Source organism: Leuresthes tenuis, unplaced genomic scaffold, assembly GCF_036924035.1.
Source record: "Leuresthes tenuis unplaced genomic scaffold, fLeuTen1.0.hap1 SCAF_4, whole genome shotgun sequence".
Taxonomy (NCBI): domain Eukaryota; kingdom Metazoa; phylum Chordata; class Actinopteri; order Atheriniformes; family Atherinopsidae; genus Leuresthes; species Leuresthes tenuis.
This window is the reverse complement of record NW_027325358.1, coordinates 28,052,524-28,072,393: the sequence shown is the minus strand read 5'-3', so window position 1 is coordinate 28,072,393 and position 19,870 is coordinate 28,052,524. Positions and strand designations below refer to the sequence as shown.

At 39.0% G+C, this 19,870-nt stretch overlaps 2 protein-coding genes across 2 annotated transcripts in view; both read left to right on the top strand.

Annotated features, from left to right (window-relative positions):
• The window catches only part of commd1 (copper metabolism (Murr1) domain containing 1), a 31,574-nt gene extending 20,591 nt beyond the window's left edge, over positions 1 to 10,983 (top strand). The window contains exon 3 of the mRNA XM_072383532.1: positions 529 to 10,983. Within this exon, the coding sequence (XP_072239633.1) occupies positions 529 to 636 (108 nt within the window). The 3' untranslated portion in view covers positions 637 to 10,983. The remainder of the gene's footprint in view (positions 1 to 528) is intronic.
• Positions 5,649 to 19,838, top strand: LOC140304909 (uncharacterized). The gene is made up of 13 exons (XM_072383710.1): positions 5,649 to 5,782; positions 6,142 to 6,236; positions 6,303 to 6,418; positions 6,819 to 6,883; positions 7,591 to 7,739; positions 13,888 to 14,477; positions 14,960 to 15,425; positions 16,330 to 16,569; positions 16,687 to 16,787; positions 16,901 to 16,962; positions 17,315 to 17,481; positions 17,805 to 17,960; positions 18,045 to 19,838. The coding sequence occupies exons 1-13, from the start codon at positions 5,649 to 5,651 to the stop codon at positions 18,422 to 18,424; spliced, it is 2,721 nt and encodes a 906-aa protein (XP_072239811.1). The 3' UTR covers positions 18,425 to 19,838.
• The last annotated feature ends 32 nt before the right edge of the window (positions 19,839 to 19,870 follow it).

Genomic DNA, 19,870 nt, shown 5'->3' with positions numbered 1-19,870 from the left:
TACAGCTGCTTAAGGACTTTTTTTTTTTTTGAATAAGGAGTGTTGATTGAATTTTACTGTTACCTCCCGGCCAGCTGACTAAAATGATTGATATCTGCTGTGCGTGTTTGTCATTTTACATCCAATACTGCCAATAAGGGATCTTAAGCAGAGATGCTCCTAGTATCTCAGAGCAGAGGACTGTTAAATTCCTTCCGATTTTGTGACCCAGTTTTATTTACTTGATTGTTTTGTCAGGGATACATTTGTATGTGATGTGACAAACAACTTTATAGATTTTTAAGTGGTATGTAACCAACTTGTACTGCTATGTTAGACTTTAATACAGCCTCTGACAACGCCAGATATCTATGCCCTATCAGACAGTCGCTAACCGAAATAATGTGGTCATGTGTCTGTGGTGTTTCATCATGAACCAGTGTTATTTTTTTCCAGAGCTGATTAACAGATATCCCAATGCATGCACATCAAACAGGAGCAACAATGTGTTTTATTTAATAAGATGTCTTCTTCTTCCATCTCTCTCAGAATTCAGAGTTTGTATGTCTCGAGTTTGATGAAACCAAAGTGGACCAGATGCTGAAGAAGATGGCAAACACCCAGGAGAGCATCGACAGAATTGTACACCGTACCTGAAACTCTGAAAGCGAGTTTGTCAGATTTTTGACTGACAAACGAATGCTCTGTTGGTTCTGTTTCATCTCCTTGAAGAACATCTCACAGAAATGGGAGTTTTTCAGATCTGTTTTGGCCAGAAGGTATACTGTACTATACTATACAATGTACGATATACACACTATCAAATCATAAGGTACCTTTAAAGATATCCACAGATCACTCTGAAGAGTCAGACCTGTTGATAGACTAAAAGTTTTTTTTACTTCTTTCTTAATCAACCATGATAAAAATATTTGTCCCTGGGATTTGTCCCTCTCTGATAGATGAAGGTTCCTCTTTGACCACCAGCAAAACTTGCAGCACTGAAAGAAAGAAGTGGTGAGAGTATCGTATCCTGGCAGGCATTTTGAATTATTGAATGAAGTAAAACTTAATAAGACTTAATTTAATGCAAGTCAGAAATTAGCTGTGTGAAATCTGAGCTTTCACGATTACTTAACACCAAACTCATGTCCTAATGGAAGTGAATTACTCTCTAAGATGGCAAGATTTGCCAACATTGGCATGTGATAACATTAAAGTAGTACTAGAGAATTTGCTAATTTATTTTGATCTTTGTCTCTCCTTGTGGGATGTTACACTGCTGTCATAAAACAAATCTATGTGCCCTGCCACTTGTAAACCCATATGTGTGAATTGCTGTATTTTACATTGAGTTGTTTTTAGACATACCTATGATATCTATATTTAGGGTTTTGCACTGTGCCATTAGATTCTATAACAGTCTCTGGCAGATTGGATTTGACAAAAAAATGATAGCAATTAGTTTAGTTGCCTTTTCTTTTTAGAACCATTAAAAAAAAACACTACATTCTTTGACTGGGACATGAAAGGTTTCTAACAAAATATTGAAGTCTAGAACATATAATCCTGGGAACATATAAGAACTTCCTCTTTTATAACATTAGTTAGGGATTGTATGTTTACATACATGTAATAATGTTAGCATTTAACTGAAAATGTATTCCTCATTAGGCTTTTATTGTTCTATTATCCTTTTGGAATGCAAATTCCAAAAAAGTTCAAGGTAATGATTATTACAGTTGGAATGGTTGAACGAAAGTGTTTGACCAATGTTAACGTAGGGTGAATGTGTTAAAAGTTAGCACATCAGAACTTTGAGATACCCATAGAAACATATGCTAATCTAAGTTACGATACTGCTATATTCTGGCATCATCCAGCATTTCAACAGTTGTGCCATGCCTTAGGAGAAAGGCTGTCCTCTTTGCCTTACCTTTGTGATATCTCCTCTCTATTTGACTCTAGTTTGTCATCTTACCACCTTCATCACCAAGTCCCACTGTTCCCAGATTTTTCATGTGCATGGGTTCCATATACACATTCTTCAATCAAGTTTTTTTTTTTTTCATAAATGCCAAATTTAGCAGAAGTATGCTTCACACATGCCCAAATGTGCACATAATGGCTTTAAATGAGGCCCCATGATACTGCTTTCCCCTAAAAAATGGTCAAGCAGATAAAATTGATTTAGAACGTTTATTAGATTTAAGACAGTGGTGTAAAAATCCTGCTTCACATCCGCTCCTGGAAAGAATATGTTGAGTTTTGGTTGTGCTGTAAATGTTTACATTTATTTTATAAACTAACTTCTCTAATTCCTTCAAACATATACATTTAAGATGGATTTCTTCATTTATGGGAAAAAAAATGTGAACATCAAGCCGAACATGAACAGTTTTGGCTTGTTATTTGAGGGGCGGTATTCAAGGAGAAGTATCAGCTATATCTGATTGGCAATAAAAGGGTGACTCACTATTCACAATAACATTTGACTTAAGGTTTTAAGGCATGAAAAGATCAGTTTTGGTTTCAGCTGCAGGACTTCACTCACAACCAAAAATCCAATGATTTTTGCAGCAGTGCTTTTTTAAAATTATTTGTAATTTCTTATTTGGGTTTGATAAAGTGGAAGAATGGAAAGTGTTAAATGAAAAAACTTCATCATCCTTCTTAACGTTTTCCAATAAACCTCATCAGAAAGCAGTTATTTCATCATTTCACCACTTATCATCCAAAGTGTAAAGTTTATTTGTGTCTGTTAACAGTTCACTAACCACATAAGTCTGTGGTGATTTATGATGGAGATAGAAATGAATAGAGGGTGTGTAGACACCAGCCACTGACAGCATGAGTTTGAAGATTAACTGTTTATCAGTTTAAATGGCTGTCCAGATAAAAACAGTGATGTTCAGTTCACAGAAAGGGGATTTTCACATAAAGAATTTTTCTCATAAAAATTTAATCACGGTGAAAGAAATAATTTATCTGATTTCTGAAGTCTGTCCCACTACCATTTAATGGTACTCTAAGTTTTTAATCTCTAGTTAGAAAAACTCTAAGTAAACAGGAAAAAGAAAAATGCCAAGTTTACACTTAGCGATGGTGGTATTGTCAACCTTAAGTCTCACAGGTGTAACGACTGTGATTGGTCCGCCCAGAACGTAATTTCCGGCAGTTGCTCTTTCTTGTCTTTCTTCCTACATCGCCCTTTTTAAAGTTCTTGTGGACCGTAAATTGTAGGTAAACAATAGACCAAGCAGAAGAAAGAGCTCGAACTGCAAATACAGCTGCTCCACCTCGGTTGCCATTGTTTACTGTGACCGGAAGAAAAAGCAAGGATTCGACTATAACCCCTGTAACCATACAAACACACAGCCACACCACCCTAGCGTCATGGTGGTGAATTGCAGAGCAACGTGTTCCCTCACGCAGAACTTCGAATGCTCAAGACAAAGTGACGCAGAGGCATAAACTAGGTGTTAGTAAAAGTTAGTAAAAGTTAGAAAAGTAGATTTTAATCTTTCCAATATAGTTTATTTGAAGTGCCATCAAAGACAAAAGATTAAAGAACATTTTCAAAATTTCTCTCCAGAGATAAATGTGTTACTTTCCCTCTGTGAAACATCCTGCAGCTACTGAGGCGGGAGTTGATGCAATTTTTTTCATGCTCACGCAGGTTTTTTGGCATTGTCAATATTTTTTTCTCATTTTGTTATCAAAGTAACTTTTCTGACATATCAAGGTCAATGTAGTCATTTAGTGTGCAGCAGTAGTGACACACAGCCATTCCATATGTATAAATCTGTACATCAGATAAAATATACATTTTTAAATAAATAAATAAATACAGGTGTGTGATTAAAAGTAGAAAAAAAAATTGTGAATAAACTGCAATGGTAATAACAACAAGATGAGAATAATCAAATATAAATGTAAGAATAAATACATACTGACTATGAAGGAAGCCAATGACTGGAGGGACAAACAAGACGCTTATATGAGGCCCTTTGAGAAAGGGGTGACTAGGGTCAGATAAAAAGCTTTCTTTAGTTCATGAGCCTTGTATGGAAGGAAAAGGTCATTTAAGGATGTTCTCGCAATTTTTCTGCACACCTTTAAAATGCTCTGTAGTCTGTTTTTGCTTTGAAGAGAAAGTGATCCAAACCAGCAGATTAAAGAAAAGTTAAAAACAAGATTAAATAAAACAACAGTAAAACAGTTTCATGAAGGTTGTAGCGATGTTAAACCCTATATGCTTAACATTAAAATGCATCCTCTGGTAAGCTTTACGGCACAAAGTATCAACATGTCATGATGCTCAAGGTCAATTTATTGTTAGTAGTTGTACCAGGGTATTTGTAGTGTTCCGCCACATTGTCTGAGAAATTCTCACACCAGTCGGTGAACTCTCCCTCTAACGGGCCGTGTTTGGGGTCCTCACTGCAGTCCAAAGACACAATAACAGAGTAGTTAGCATATTTAACAATGTGACACCCATTGGGCCGGCACAAATTTGTACACAACATGAATAATAATATTGACAGGATGCACCTCGGGTGGGGGGATTTCGGTTTACCCTAAACATTTTGTTACCTGATGACCGCAGTTTTACTGATATCTAATTGACATTTTTAAACTAAAATAATAGTGACATAAAATTCTCCAATTAGGACAGTTTTCTAAAATATTTAACTTTTTTAATTTCAAAATATAATCAGCCCTTAGCAAAAAGTAGTATACTTGAAGTTCATTTTATTAAGTATGCTTGAGTATAACTATAGCAAGTATACTACAGACCATGTACTTGTAGTGTACTAGAAAGTATACTAATTTGATACTTCTTTGGACTAAATTGGAACATTTTAAGTTTACAAAAGTACACTTTCAAGTATACAACAAGTACACTAATCTATATACTTCTAGTGTACTAGTTATATACTTTCAGTCCACATTTTAGTTTGTTGAAGTATACTTTAAGTATACATTTATGAACTTAAAATTACTAAAACTTACTCAGCATATTACTTGTAGCATGCTACTTATATTTATGCATTTGACAGACTCTTTTATCCAACTTACACAGGTAGGATAAGGGGATCTTGTCTAAGAAACCCTGTGAGAGGTAATGCCTGTCATGCATGGGATTTGAGCACAGGTCACTCACAGGACAGATGACAATGTTATCACTGCACTAACAAGTTTGATAAATTTATCTAAACTTTTAAAAGATACCATACAGTGTATGGTATCAGTGTAAATACCTGCTTGAATCATTAAAGATGTGCATTTCTCCTTCTTCCGGCTCTCAACGAAGGGCGGTCACATTTCTCTTCTTTATCTTCCCCCTCCCTCATCTTCCCTGCTTCTCTTCAAGTTGTGTCCTGTCTCAAACTTTGGTGCCTCTCTCCGCATTGGTCTAAAAATTAAAATCATGGAATTGGTCAGCTGGTCTCTCAACGCAATTGACAAAATTTTCTCGAGCTCGGGTTCGGCGGAACCTGCCTGCTCTGATGGAACGTTCGCCGCTGGTTACATGAGGGACTCCTGGGAGAAGTGGAGGGTCGTGTGCTTGGCGATTCTTTCTGTTTAGGACATCGAGGATCTTTACATATTCGGAACCATGATAACGGGCGGAGACAGCGGTGAAAGGCCCCAAGCTGCCCGACATGATTGTAGCAGTGGGCAGAGCTGTTGGCGCTCAGAATGTCGTCAATAACAGCAATATGGAAAACATCTTGGAGAAGCTGGTGGCTTTGCAAAGGCGTATAGATCGTTTTTGTGACCAGGATGGACAAACAGAGTAAGTCGTGTCCATTGAAATAGGACTACTCGCCCTAACCCAACAATCATAGTCTAATCTGCATTCCGGATCTCCTGTGGCACCTTGGCCAAGGCCGCTGCTGTAACAACCCCCCCGAGATCGCTGCTGTGAGATGAACTACTTTTCCTCCCTCCCTTCCTTCCTTGACGGACACCTGGTGATTGTTGACTCCGTCTGGGACCCAATCAAGGACTTCTCCATGGCAGCTTGTTGTGATATCACGATGACATCCTGTGAACTGAGACACACATTTCTTATTCCTTGGATTTCCTCCTGTTGACTGAAACCTGGCTTAAATCAGGTGATAACAGTGCGTTCTCTGAGCTTCTTCCATCCAGCTGTTCTTTCTTCAGCTCCCCGAGAGTGTCGGGGCGAGGAGGGGGAGTTGCTGCTGTGTTCAATACCAATTTTAAATGTCGGCTTCTTCCCACAGGTGCATACTCCTCATTTGAACTGCAATTGTTTGCGGTAGAGTTGGCAAGTCCCGTGTTGTGTGCAGTTGTCTATCGCCCTTCAAAATATAATAAGGACTTTATTCATGAGTTCTCTGAGTTTCTGGCTGACATTCTCCCAAAATATGACAAGATCTTGATCTGTGGGGACTTCAATGTTCACGTTTGTTGCCCATCTGACCAATTCGCCACAGACTTCAAAAGCCTTTTGGAAACTTTTAATTTGATTCAATTCGTGGATAAACCAACACACCATCTGGGACACACATTGGACCTTGTTATTTCTTCTGGACTTTCAGTTTCCCTTAAAGACATTTCTGAGACTGCAATCTCAGATCATCTCCCTATTGTTTTTGAATGGATAGCCCCCCAACCAGTGAACAAACCTCTTGCTCCATCACATCAGCGGCGTATCATCACTCCCTCGATGAATTTACTGCTGCTTTCAATGACTCACAATTTTTTCCCTTGAATGGCTTGGCTTCCCCTATCTGTCCTGATCATTTTCTCTCCTCCTTTCACTCCACCTGTACTGTGATTCTGGACTCTGTTGCTCCTTTTAGGCAAAAATCTGTCAAGCCAAGAACAGACCCCTGGTTGAACGACACCACCCGTGCTATCAGGCAGCGTAGCAGGCAGGCGGAACGCAGATTGAAGAAGGACAAACTGCATGTGTCTCTGGAAATGTTAAGGGACTGTCTCACTGATTATCAGAGAGCCGTACGTGAAGCAAAATCTCAATACCTCTAATATTATTTCTAGCAGCAGTCATTGTCCTAAGGTGTTATTCGATACAATTAATGCTGTTATTAACCCATGTACTTCTGCTGTGACTGATGTATCGATAGCCACTTGTGAGAATTTTCTTCTTTATTTTGTTGACAAAGTTGATTCTGTCAGAAGAAACACTAATGTTATTTTGAGTACAAATAAGGATCTGCCTGTTGTCCCAACTCATTCTGCTGTGTTTGATCAGTTTGAGCTGGTTTCCCTCTCTTGTCTCTGTGATGTAGGGAAATCTCTGAAACCTACAAATTGCCTATTAGATATTGTCCCTTCCAAAGTGTTGAAAATAGTTTTTAATACTGTGGGGCCCAATCTCCTGGTTCTTATTAACTCCTGCCTTAGATTAGGAACTGTCCCAGCTGCCTTTAAACATGCTGTGGTCAGGCCCCTTCTTAAAAGGCCTAATCTTGACCCCTCAATGTTATCAAATTTTAGACCTGTTTCCAATCTGCCCTTTCTTTCTAAGGTTTTAGAAAAAGTTGTTTTTATACAAATACAGTCCTTTCTTGAGGATAACTCTGTTCTTGAGAAGTTCCAATCTGGATTTAGGTCTCGTCACAGCACTGAGTCTGTACTGTTAAAGGTGCACAATGATATTGCTCTGTCTGTGGATGCCAAATGCCCTGTTGCCTTAGTGCTGCTTGATGTCACTGCAGCCTTTGACACGGTGGACCATGCAGTCCTCCTATTACGTCTAAGTAATTATGTTGGCATCCATGGCACTGCATTGAAGTGGTTTACATCTTACTTATCCAGTAGAACCTTCTCCGTTATGGTTGGTGACCTGTCCTCTTCCATTGCTCCTCTCTCCTGTGGAGTCCCACAAGGATCTATTCTTGGCCCTATCCTCTTCTCATTATACATGTTACCACTTGGGTCAATTATAGCCAGGCACAACCTTTCTTTTCACTGTTATGCAGACGATTTACAAATCTATCTGCCAGTGAAGCCAAATAGTAACAGTGCACAGTGTTCTTTGTTTGATTGTATTGCTGACATTAAGCAATAGTTGGCCCAAAATTTTCTACATTTAAATGATGACAAAACTGAATGTATTGTGTTTGGGGATACTGTGACGGCTGACTTTAGCACCTTGTCTTCAAAGCTCAGTTCAACCGTCAGAAATCTGGGAGTAACCTTTGACAGTCATCTGAAGTTTGACAAACAAATTAACAATGTTGTCAGGACTAGTTTTTTCCAGTTGCGTCTCCTGGCCAAAGTTAAAATGTTTTTAAGCCGTCACGATCTCAAGAAAGCCATCCATGCCCTAATAAGTTCAAGGTTAGACTACTGTAATGGACTTTATGTCGGCGTCTCCCAGACTTCTCTCAGTCGCCTTCAACTTTTGCAAAATGCTGCTGCCCGTCTTTTAACCAACACTAACAGACGTATGCATATCACTCCTGTTCTTAACTCCCTTCATTGGCTTCCTGTCCTTTATAGAATTGATTTTAAACTTTTAATGTTTGTTTTTAAAGCTCTTAATGGCCTCACCTCATCATATTTATCTGAGCTTTTAACTGTCCGTAATCCTGGTAGAGCTCTGAGGTCAACAAATCAACTTTTGTTGGAAGTGACCAGGTCAAAATACAAGCACTGGGGTGACCGAGCCTTTTCCGTTGCTGCCCCCAGGCTCTGGAATAAGCTCCCCCCCGAGATGCGTCTTATTTCTGACCTGGGCCTCTTTAAATCTAGGCTAAAAACATACTTATTTCAGATGGCTTTTAATACCCAGTAGTATGGTGACTCTTTTATATTATCTTATTCAATTTTGCTGTATTTTATTGCGTTTACTATTATTTTATTGTTTTGTACTTATTCTTTTCTTTATTTATTATCTGCTGTAAAGTACTTTGGTACACCGAAATGGATTGTTGTAAAGGGCTGTATAAATAAATTACATTTAGACGTAGCAAATCTCTGGGTTTACCCCATCCCACGCCTTCAAGTTGTTTTGCGTTTTTATGTGTGAAGCGAGCAAATATTTGCTTATGTTTTTGAGTTCTATGTTGGATGGTGAGCTTATGTTTGCTGTTCTTAATGTTGCTGAGGTTTTTTCCCCGGCCCCACATTGTACTCCCCCAGGAACATAGTATGCTGTGTTTTTTCCCTCTCCTTTCCTCTTGTCCCCCCACCCCCGTTGCAACTCTTTAAAAGGGCGCATGTGCGTGAAGCCGCTGCTTGTTGCAAAACAATTTCCCCTCTGGGATTAGATTTAACTTTAACTTGCTGCCAGGTCCTTTTATGGCCAGACAAGCTATTGTTCTTTATGAAGGACAGAAAGATAAAATAGCTCAAAAGGTAACCAGAAAAAAAGAGATTAAATAACACACATTGTGGCTAATTCTTTGCGCTTAATCATACTCTACATTTCCTGAGTAAGATGTACCTCTACTTGCCACTTTTAAAGTAAAGTATACAACAGTTGATTAGTGGACTTGAAAAGTAACTCCCCTCGTCCTTTAAGTGTAGCCTAATAATGACAGTTGCAGTGGAGTGTACAGTTTTTGACTGTAACAGGATTTCTCCCGTTTTTTAATTATGGCATTGGTATTGCCTTTTTTTCTAATGGAGTTTTTCACCTCTTCATAAAACTCCATCAGGAGCTGTTCAGCGGCGCTGAAGTATGAAGCGCGACTTTTAGCGATCTTCTGTGTGCGATTGCTAGGTCTATTTAAGTATGCAGTGAACACGCACTTATCCCAACTATGTTCACCTGGTTTAACCAGGTGCAGAAATGCAGAAAAGAATGTAGAAAGTTTTAACGTCATATTAGACAGCAATCATATAACACATATTGAGATATCAGGTGGGTAATAACGATTTACATCTACTTCAATACTACTATTTAAAACAGATCTCTCTCGGTGCTGCGTCTGCCAGCTGACCGTATATTATATCTACGAGTAAACCTACGCCCACTTCCTCTGAACTGATGGACGTTCCCGTGGGGGGCAGGCGTTTTTTGGCAAGCAGTCTCTTTTTGACACAACACCTGGCTTGCTCAATTATCCTGGATTTATTTGTTCTACTTTTGTGCAATACCTAAAACAAACAAAGAGAGCTGAAGGTGAAGCAGTCCATCAATTACTAATAGTCTACATATATGGATATGAAAGGATGAAATTGGTCTAAGACGGGTTAAGATGAAACATCCAACCGAACAAAATTTCCTGCCTGAACACATATGTTGTCGGCAAATTAAACTTGGATGAATATTAAAAAACAAAACAAAAACAAATTGCTCTTCATTACTCTATTTACAGTTAAATATTATTGGTTAGTGTATTCACAAATTCAATAATAGCCTCAGAGTCGCTGGAGACAATTAACACAAAACATTTATTCTTGCAGCAAGGAGACAAGTCCGCATAACCTAACAGGAAGCTGACCCAGAGTTGTCTGAGTAAAAAAAAATTATACTATTTATGTTTACAATGTTATGACGGTGGACTGGTGATCTGTCCAGGGTGTACCCCGCTTCTCGCCCGATGACCGCTGGGATAGGCTCCATTTTTTTGGTGTGATGCAACGGTGCTAATCATTCTACCACTATGTCACCCCACATATTTACCATTGCTGTGTGATTAGCATTGCATAATGTACGTGTACACTGTGACATTTAACAAAATAAGTGATACTTCACCCAAGCCATTGCTTGTTTTTTATATTTCAATTTTGTCAACAAGGTAGACATAACCATCTTTTTTAAAATGTGTTTTGGGCTCCATTTGGGAAGGTTAGTGAAATCCTTTATGATGGAACACAAGATCAACTATTTGCATGAATTGATTAGCTCATTTAAGAATAGTTTGAATGGCAATTCTACTGTATGTATATGGAAGCGAATCTTGACCATAATTCAAATTAAAATGCATTTGCAGAAATACTTTTTCATTTTAAGAATGTGGCTGCATTATTGGACTCATAAATAAAATTAGTAATCAATCATTCCAATTGCATTTGCATTTTCTTCTTCAAGACTGCACATTATTGCTTTTTCATTTTAAATTGAATTTTGACTTGTCCTGTATGTTCGGCATGTCTAATTTGTTTTCAAATTAACTTTTGTGTTCTCTGGTGAGAGTGAAACAAACCATGCATTTTTTGGTATGGTTTATTGTTGTGTTTGTTTGGGAGATATTTAAAATGTCAAGGCAAATGACCACCAGCTTCTTGACTTTGCCAGAGGCTTCTTCCTGTTAAAAGGGAGTTTTTTCTTTTTATGGTTGTGCAGGATGGGAGATTGGATCAAAGAGATGCTTTGGTACAATCTGTTGGTTTCCTTTGCTATGCTACTTTTTAAAAACTGGCTTTGTATGTATGAATGTAAGGAATTGGATTTGATTATGAATGTGTTACAACGAATTGGGTAGAACCCCTGCCACCAATTCAAGCCAATTTCTAATTGGCTTGAATTGGATTGTATATTTGAGAGGCCTTGAGATGATATTTGTTGTGATTTGGAGCAATACAAATAAAACTGAAGTGAATTGAAAAACGTGATGGACAGTTTCCATTGAAGTATTTGACAGAGATATGACATTCTGGCCCAACTTAAAAGTGATTTACTTCAGTAGTAAATCCATACTTTTTAAAAAAATTAAACCTTGTCACAGTTATTCTACTTTCTTGTCCTTTGGAGTGATTTTGAACGTGTGTGGTTGTTTGTCTCATTTATCTCATTCTGAGATTGCCCGTCCGTCACAGACTTGTACAGGGTGTACCCCGCTTCCAGCCCGATGACTGCTGGGATAGCCCAGCCCCCCCCCACGACCCGGCTGACAGATTAAGCGGATGTAGAAAATGGATGGATGGATGGAAGTGCAGGAAATGTTTAGAGGCTGTTGTTGTTACCAGAAGTTATTTGTATGAATGAAAAAAATAGATAAGGTTGCCAGGTTCAAGCCAGTCCCAGGACGGGTCAAGTAAATTGCAAGGCAGCATCAAAGTGTGAGATCAGGAAAACATAATTTTATTTGCTTTTTCTAACATTTGGCTCTGGAGTGTGTCAGGTTTTTTTTTAACGTTCAAGAATTTTTTATAGTTAATCCTTGAACTTGGTTTGCTTGTTTGGTTTCTGATGTAATGCAGAGAAAGTTCAAAACACTTTGACAAGCTTTGGTCAGGGAAAGCTGTAGAGAATTTGCAACAATGTCATTTTACAACAACAGTAACTTTTAAAATTGGAGCACTTACAATTGGGGCATCTAAAGCCTAATTTAGCTTACACTTACGTACAATGGAACGGTAATATTTAACGACTTAACTGCGATATCTTAGCTGTTACTGAGTATCTATAATGTGTATTTTTTATGAGAATTTAGAGACGCAGTGAGAATAGTTTGGTTCACATCCCCTTTTCAATTGACATTTAAAGTAAAGGTCCTGTCTTTTTTTGCATCATAATGTTTAGTCTTCATTGACACCTTGACACACCCATGCCTTTTTGTTTGTCTTGTATGTGCTTTTATGAATAAAGTGTTGGTCAATAATAGAATCTATTTGTGATTTTGTTTGCTATCAATACAAAAAACAAGTTTTAATATTAAATGTTTAATGTTAAATTTCTCATCCTAATAATTGGCTTAATAAATTTTCCTACAGTATATAACTATATATCTTTTTTGCGACCCTAAATTGGATTAAGCTGGTGTAGAAAATGGATAGATGGATGGATGTGGTATACACAAGAGAACAATGACCAAATGTGTATTACTACAGTGGCATCTGCTGGACAGAAGTTATCCTAATGGTCAGTAGGAAATTCAATCAACTAATTGATGAAGTTCACCTGCTCAGACAGGAAATGACGATAGGAGTTGAAGTGACCCTGAGATGGTTGCCGTGACTTAATTTTGACACTTAATTAAAAGGTTTAGCTGAAAAGGTTTAGCTGAAAAGGTTTGGATATTAAAATAATGTTAAATTTCTCATCCTAATAATTGGCTTAATAAATTTTCCTACAGTATATAACTATATATCTTTTTTGCGACCCTAAATTGGATTAAGCTGGTGTAGAAAATGGATGGATGGATGGATGTGGTATACACAAGAGAACAATGACCAAATGTGTATTACTACAGTGGCATCTGCTGGACAGAAGTTATCCTAATGGTCAGTAGGAAATTCAATCAACTAATTGATGAAGTTCACCTGCTCAGACAGGAAATGACGATAGGAGTTGAAGTGACCCTGAGATGGTTGCCTTGACTTAATTTTGACACTTAATTAAAAGGTTTAGCTGAAAAGGTTTAGCTGAAAAGGTTTGGATATTAAAATGACACCAAAGAGCAATTTGAATTTTATAAGTGCATTGCTCGTATTTCTGCTGACATTCAGCAAATTTTGGAAACGCTGTGATGCACAGGTATTTTTCTGTCCACTGAAATCAACTTGTTTTTAGTTAACAGTAACAATAATTCTGTCTCTGTTGCTATTTTAAATGTGTAGGGGAGCACAGAAGGAGCCACCAGGCCTCAAGGTGAGACAAAAACGTTTTCTTCAACATAGATGTGTGTCTCAATTCAATGCGTACAGCCAAAGCATTTTGAGTGGGCAGAGTGGTTTACTGTATGGGATTTTGTATATACTGAGAGCTGAAAACATGAACCGATAGCATTGTACCATAGATAATTCAAACTTGGTATCTGAGCTTTGTAATTTCAACAAATTGCTTGCAGCTGTTCTTGAATAACATTCACATTTTGACTATATGTTGGTTATCCTACAGTACTGCAATGATCTGCAATCAATGGCACAATTGCCCCAACCACTTATAATCATTCATTGAGCTGAAATATAAAACTGGTTTGTTTATGTAAAATTGATTGGTCTCCCATTCAGATGGACATGGAGGTGATGGAAGTGCTTTTTTCGCCTTACGGAGTTGCCACCAGCTGCTGCATAGTGACAGTGGTGAGTTTTTCTCCCCCGACTATCTGTGCTCCAACCCACCTCTGTGGTGCAACTGGACCATCCAGGTTGATCCTAAGAAGAGGATTCATCTCCACCTGGAGGACTTAACCCCTGACAAGACCTGCCAATTCAAACAGGACCAGATTCATGTGGATGAGCCAGTTGGGGGGCAGAAGGTGCTGCAGAAGTGCTGGCAAGAGGCCAAGTACACATCCTCCTCCAACACTCTGTATGTGGTGCAACTGATTGGTGGCTGGCCAAGCTCTTCTTTCAGGGGCTTCTATGGTCGCTACCAGGCATTTGGACCACCAGTGGTTTACAATCCACAGGAAGGCTTTACAGGGAGAAGGAAAGTGCCTGAACCTGGTCTGACAGACCTAGGTGATTTTGGATCGGTTTTGAACAGTGAACAGATGGAGCTGGCAAATTCTGAAATGATGTATGATTATTATGATCAACATGTAGCCATGACTGCTGGGATGCCGTGGGAATCTGAGGGTACAGATGGAGATGTAGAGGTGGGTGCACAAACTTGCTGGATTAACGACTACATTCTTAACATTGGAAGTGGTAAAGTTTTAGCAACTAAATTAAGCATAGAAAAAGCATAGATTTATTGACCGGTTGTAAAAATGCAGAAGTCAGTATTTCGTGTGCAAACAATGTGTCATAAACTACACTGCAGAGGATGTTGCTGGAATCAATGGATGGTTTTACAAATCCATAATTACAGTCATAAACTGTTTTGGTACACTCAAAAATAGTGTCCGGCTTGAAGTAATTTAAAATGTTTGACCTCATCTTGTCTGCTGAAGCTTACACCACTACATTATCACACAGACTAAAGGGATGTTCCTGTAAACATTCTCAACATGTCATGCATGCCCACAGTTTCTCCTCTAGAAAGGAAGTACACATGTTTATTTTCTAGTATTATAGCTTTTGTGAGGCCAATCTTGCAAGACAATTTTGAAATACCATTCACCCTGTCTTCTCTCAGGAGGGTAAAAACCATTACCCCTCTTCTGAAAACTACAGCCATGTCTATCATCAGTTCATGGCTTCACCTACAGTGCCAGCATCCATCCAAAGGACATTTCGGTCAGGAAGAGGTGTCGCACATAGCCATTCAAGCCAGTCTGACTCAGCGGTTCTCCCTCCATCTCCACAGCAACAACATGACAGTCAACATAATGGGCTCAAACCCAACACAAATGCCTCAGCAGCACAAAGGAATGTGTTTGAAGCTTCTACTGCAGATGGTGAGAGCAGGCCACAGAGCAAGACAGAGGGGTGGAAGACTGGTCATGGTTCAGAGCAAGCCACAGATGATCAGAACAGACTGAAGGTCAGGGAGGCCTCAGACCAGAGTCCTTCCTCCTCTGTTAGACCCAAAGCACAGCACAATGACCAGAACCATCCTCGCTCCAACATGGTGGAGCAGCGATCAGACTACAGAGACAATCGTGAGTAAATTTGAGCTGGAAAATGCCGTCTCCTCAATAACGTTGCATATTTTTTTTTCCTCCAGTTTAACTTGTTTACATGAACTACTGATACATACTAGATATTTGAGTGTCCTTGTGCAGATTACTTTCAGGAGTTTGAACTAATAAAAATCCATTTAAATAGGAATTCTAAGTGGTTAGCACTGTCACCTCACAGCAAGAAGGTTTGTGTTGGCCCTGCAATAGACTGGTGACTTGTCCATGGTGTGTACCCTGTCTCTCGCCCAATTGCATCTGGGATAGACTCTGGCCCCCTCGTAAAGTAGGTATAGAAAATGTATGGTTGAATAGGAGTTGTAAGTCATAAGATCAGGTGTATTTTCTGTTACGCTCTAAACACTTGAAGATGAAATGGGGATTTAAGAAACCTATAATTGATATAAAAACCTAGACTGTTATTCAGTGGTCAACATTATTGTAAATATTTCACTATTATCAAGAGGAAAAATTTGTTTAGTTGTATTTAACTGTGATAGTGGCCATGGCATTGGTTATAGATCAATAAAATCCAGATGAGTGATTGGGCTTTATGGATGGGTTGCAAAAATGCATTACTTTAACTTACGTTAAACTTATGGCATTTGAACAGTTTAACTTGCATGGTTAAACTTAAAAGTTCCATAACTTTTGCTTCTTTTCGTGCAACTGTAACCATGTCACCAACGTCTAAGATCAGTCTTATTTATTTAGTCACTCATTCAATCAAAACTCTATGTTGCATTAACCCAACAGTCATTTTTGTGGCTAAATCAAACAACCTGTGTCGTCTTTCAGGCTGTAGGAAGGACTCAAACTTCAAAGTACATGTTATACATCCAGGTAATCTTTTTTTCTTTAATTTGTTTTTCCTTTTCTCTCATAGAGAACATTAAGAATAACTCTGAAGTTCCACATCTTCCTGGTGGTGAGTATTTGACTAACGATTATGGGCTGCACAGCGAGAGGATTCCAGGTTCGAATCTTGGCTGGGGCCTTTCTGTGTGGAGTTTGCATGTTCTCATGGAAATGAGTGTGAGCGTGGATGGTTATGTCTCTTTTGTTTCTGCGTGGTTCTGTTATGGACTATCAACCTGTCCAGGGTGTACCCTGCCTATCACCCAATGACAGTTGGGATAAACTCCAGCTCCAACACCACCCTCCCCCAACCATACATTGGATTAAGCGGGTATAGAAAATGGATGAATATAACAAAATTAACAAAAGTTTTTCTCTTGATCAGATTACCTGTTTGAAGTAGCTGTTGAGGTAAATTTCAGTCAGGATTTGGAGGAGTCCTGGGACAATCTAGCCAGGTTACTGCTACTGTCAATAAAGGCTTTGGTATGTTGACGAAGAAAGCAAAACAAAAAGGATAATATTTGAAAGGAGCATGACAAACGGGACATAACCTCTATGTGAAGAGGCTCACTGCACCACTTCATATTTTTCTTTAGATCAGCAAGCAGCTGGATGCTCTGCACAAACAACTATCCCTGTCTTCAAAAAGAATTAAAAGGTTTGTTCAGAACGGCCCCACAAAAGTCCTGTAGTACACACTGAATTCTAAGTTTTAGTTGGGTAAACAAATTCTATATAAATCAGGAATGTTGCAAAAGGCAGAAGAACGCAAAAGGAAAAAAAGATGTTAACGCATACTCACACTGAACTTGTTACATACTACTTCTCTTACACACCAGTCCTGAGAATAGTTTTTAGCCTAAATATTTTTGGATGAAGAAAAGTAAACAACAGTGTTGTAAATTAGTGGCTCATCTCAAAGACGTTTATCAAAACAACCCCCTTAACAGCTCATCAACAGAATAGAAGCTGTTAAAATACATGTGATACATCTTGGGTTTTGGTTGCAGGTTGAATGCAGGAGCGCTGTACATCCTCTGGCTGCAGATTGGACAAGGGCCTGGAGGTGTGCAGATTCACAGGGCTGTCCACTCTGCCATGCAAGGCCTACTCGCCGCAGGTGTTAACCTCAGAGTCAATGGCATGAATGCTGTCATCATGTCTGTGTCCACCGCAGGTACAGTAGGGCTTGAGTATTGAGTCCACATGGCTTTGAAGTGTTACTAGGCACTGATCTGTACTGTCAGCATTCAGTAGGCATATCTGTTCTGAGTACTGACTCTGTGCAATAGTGCGGCGGTTAACTAATGTACTTCAGTTTGGGAGAGAAAATTCAATTCAGATTGTCCAAGTGCTATCCACTTCAAAAATTACTTTGTATTTCTCCAGCTTAATTTCTTACCAAGGTGCCTCAATTCCCACAGAAAAATAACATGGTTTAATAAAAAAAAAAAAACACTTGAAACTGAGTGATCTCACCAGCATGCATTTGTATTTCAGATGTAAATGAGTGTGGAACCCAGCTGGTTTTGTGCGACATTAATGCAGACTGTGTAAATCATTTTGGTTCATACTCCTGCCACTGCAGGCCAGGCTTTCAGGATGAGTCTCGCCTGGGAGCAGGAGGAACCATTTGTGTGGATGCAAAGGCCACAGGTACAAATGTTCTGACTGACCATGATTAGACTGCCCCACCGAATTCTGTATGTTGGTTACTGACTTCCTGTTGTTTGCCTACAGGTTGTAGCTCAGGCCTGTCCTCTGAGACTAAAGGCGTCTACGTGCTTTTCTTCCTGCTCAGCTCCCTTATTCTGACACTGCTGGCAGTGGCTGGCACACTATATCACCGTCACCACCGGGGGGCATTCCTTGTTCACTGCCAAAGCAGTAGAAGCATCTCCCCTCCTGACCCAAACAACAACCACCTCCATCCTGATGACAGCTACTCCAGCCCTACTGACTCTGACCTCCCCCCACCACCTCCACCTGCAAGGGGCGCCAGAGAGGGCTGGGCCCCGGTAAAGGAACGCTGCCCGCCTGTGGATCTGCCGCTGCTGCGTTTCAGCTCACTGTTGCCACCAGATGGCTACATTGATCCACAGGATGCTGGAAAGATGTGAAGACACAGTGACAAAATATATTAGCTATATTCATTAATTAGTTTTTTTTTTTCTTTTTGAAACTCAGTAATACTGTTGTACACTGTGTAACCACCTCAATTAAAGTCACAAGAAAACAGCATTTCCGTGTTATTCTGGCATTTATTGCCATTTTCAACATCAGGGGATAAAGGATCATATTTACTGAGCCTAATATAAAAGAAGCTGAACATATTCCATAGCCATAGCTCTTAGTGTAAGTGTAAGTTGAATCAGTGTTGAACACAGTTTAAAACTAAAACAAAATGTCATCTTTGATATATCCAAGACAACAAGGTGTATTGTTGAGTGAGCATTTGCTTGGAAAACCTGTTTAATACCTTCGGGGAGTTCCCTGAGTCTGCACTCACTCCACAAGGAGAATAGTATATGGTATAAAGATAAATTACTTTCTTATTTAACTGATTTATGAATAGTGCATACCATAAAAAAATCTAGATGAAACAGAGTCAAGTTTTTATTGTCTGGTGTATTGCTCCTGCCTGCAAGTGTTGTCCTGTAATTAAAGTAATACCGCAGAGTATATTTCTGCCTTAGATTACAGAATGTTAACAATGCACATATATAAAGTAAAAACTATCAAAATACTGAACTGAAGCTAAATCAGTGCTCACTCATGGACTTATATTCAGTTGATCAAAGACAAACATGACTTTTTTTACAATCAATGCTGGAGCCTTTGCAGAAAACACTAAGATTTAAAAAAAGTTATCCTAATCTGACCGTAAAAGGGACCATTGAGAAATGGGAAGAAATAAATGTGCATTGCAGCAGTTTTATTTGTTTGTATTCATAATTCATAACTATGTTTTAAACTTTGAAATACAGCAGTTTCCTTCATGGGTAGTGTACTGTCCTGAATATCATGCACAAGGATAGTGCAAAAGTATAATGGCCTGTTGGTGTCCTGTAACCAGCCTCCATCTGCCCACCTTATATCACTGTGCACTAGCCTACCCAGTCTAAACCACTTTAATAGGCTTACAGCAGCTAATCCAAAGCATTGTGCTGTCATATGGAGTCTGCTGAGATATGCTTCAACAGGGTGCTCATTCCCTTGGCCCCTCTCTGCTCAAAATAGTTGTTTCTATTGTTTATAGTTTCTTCGTGTATCCATTCATTGGGTTCATGATAAAGATACTTTTGAGGACAGTGAATATTTACCTTAATTTCATGATGTGAAAGCAAACACGACTCTGTTAGGATGATAATAGTGTGTCTGTCTGATGTTTGTCGTAATATGTTAATATGGTCTGTTTTTAAAGCTTTCCATGATACGATGCTGGCTGTGCATGTATTATCACTACCACATACAGTGTTGGCATTTCTGTGTGGAATTAATGAAGGAATTTGTAACTACATTTAAAGCTTAATCGCCTAGGAGTCTCTAAGTGGATAATAAAACAC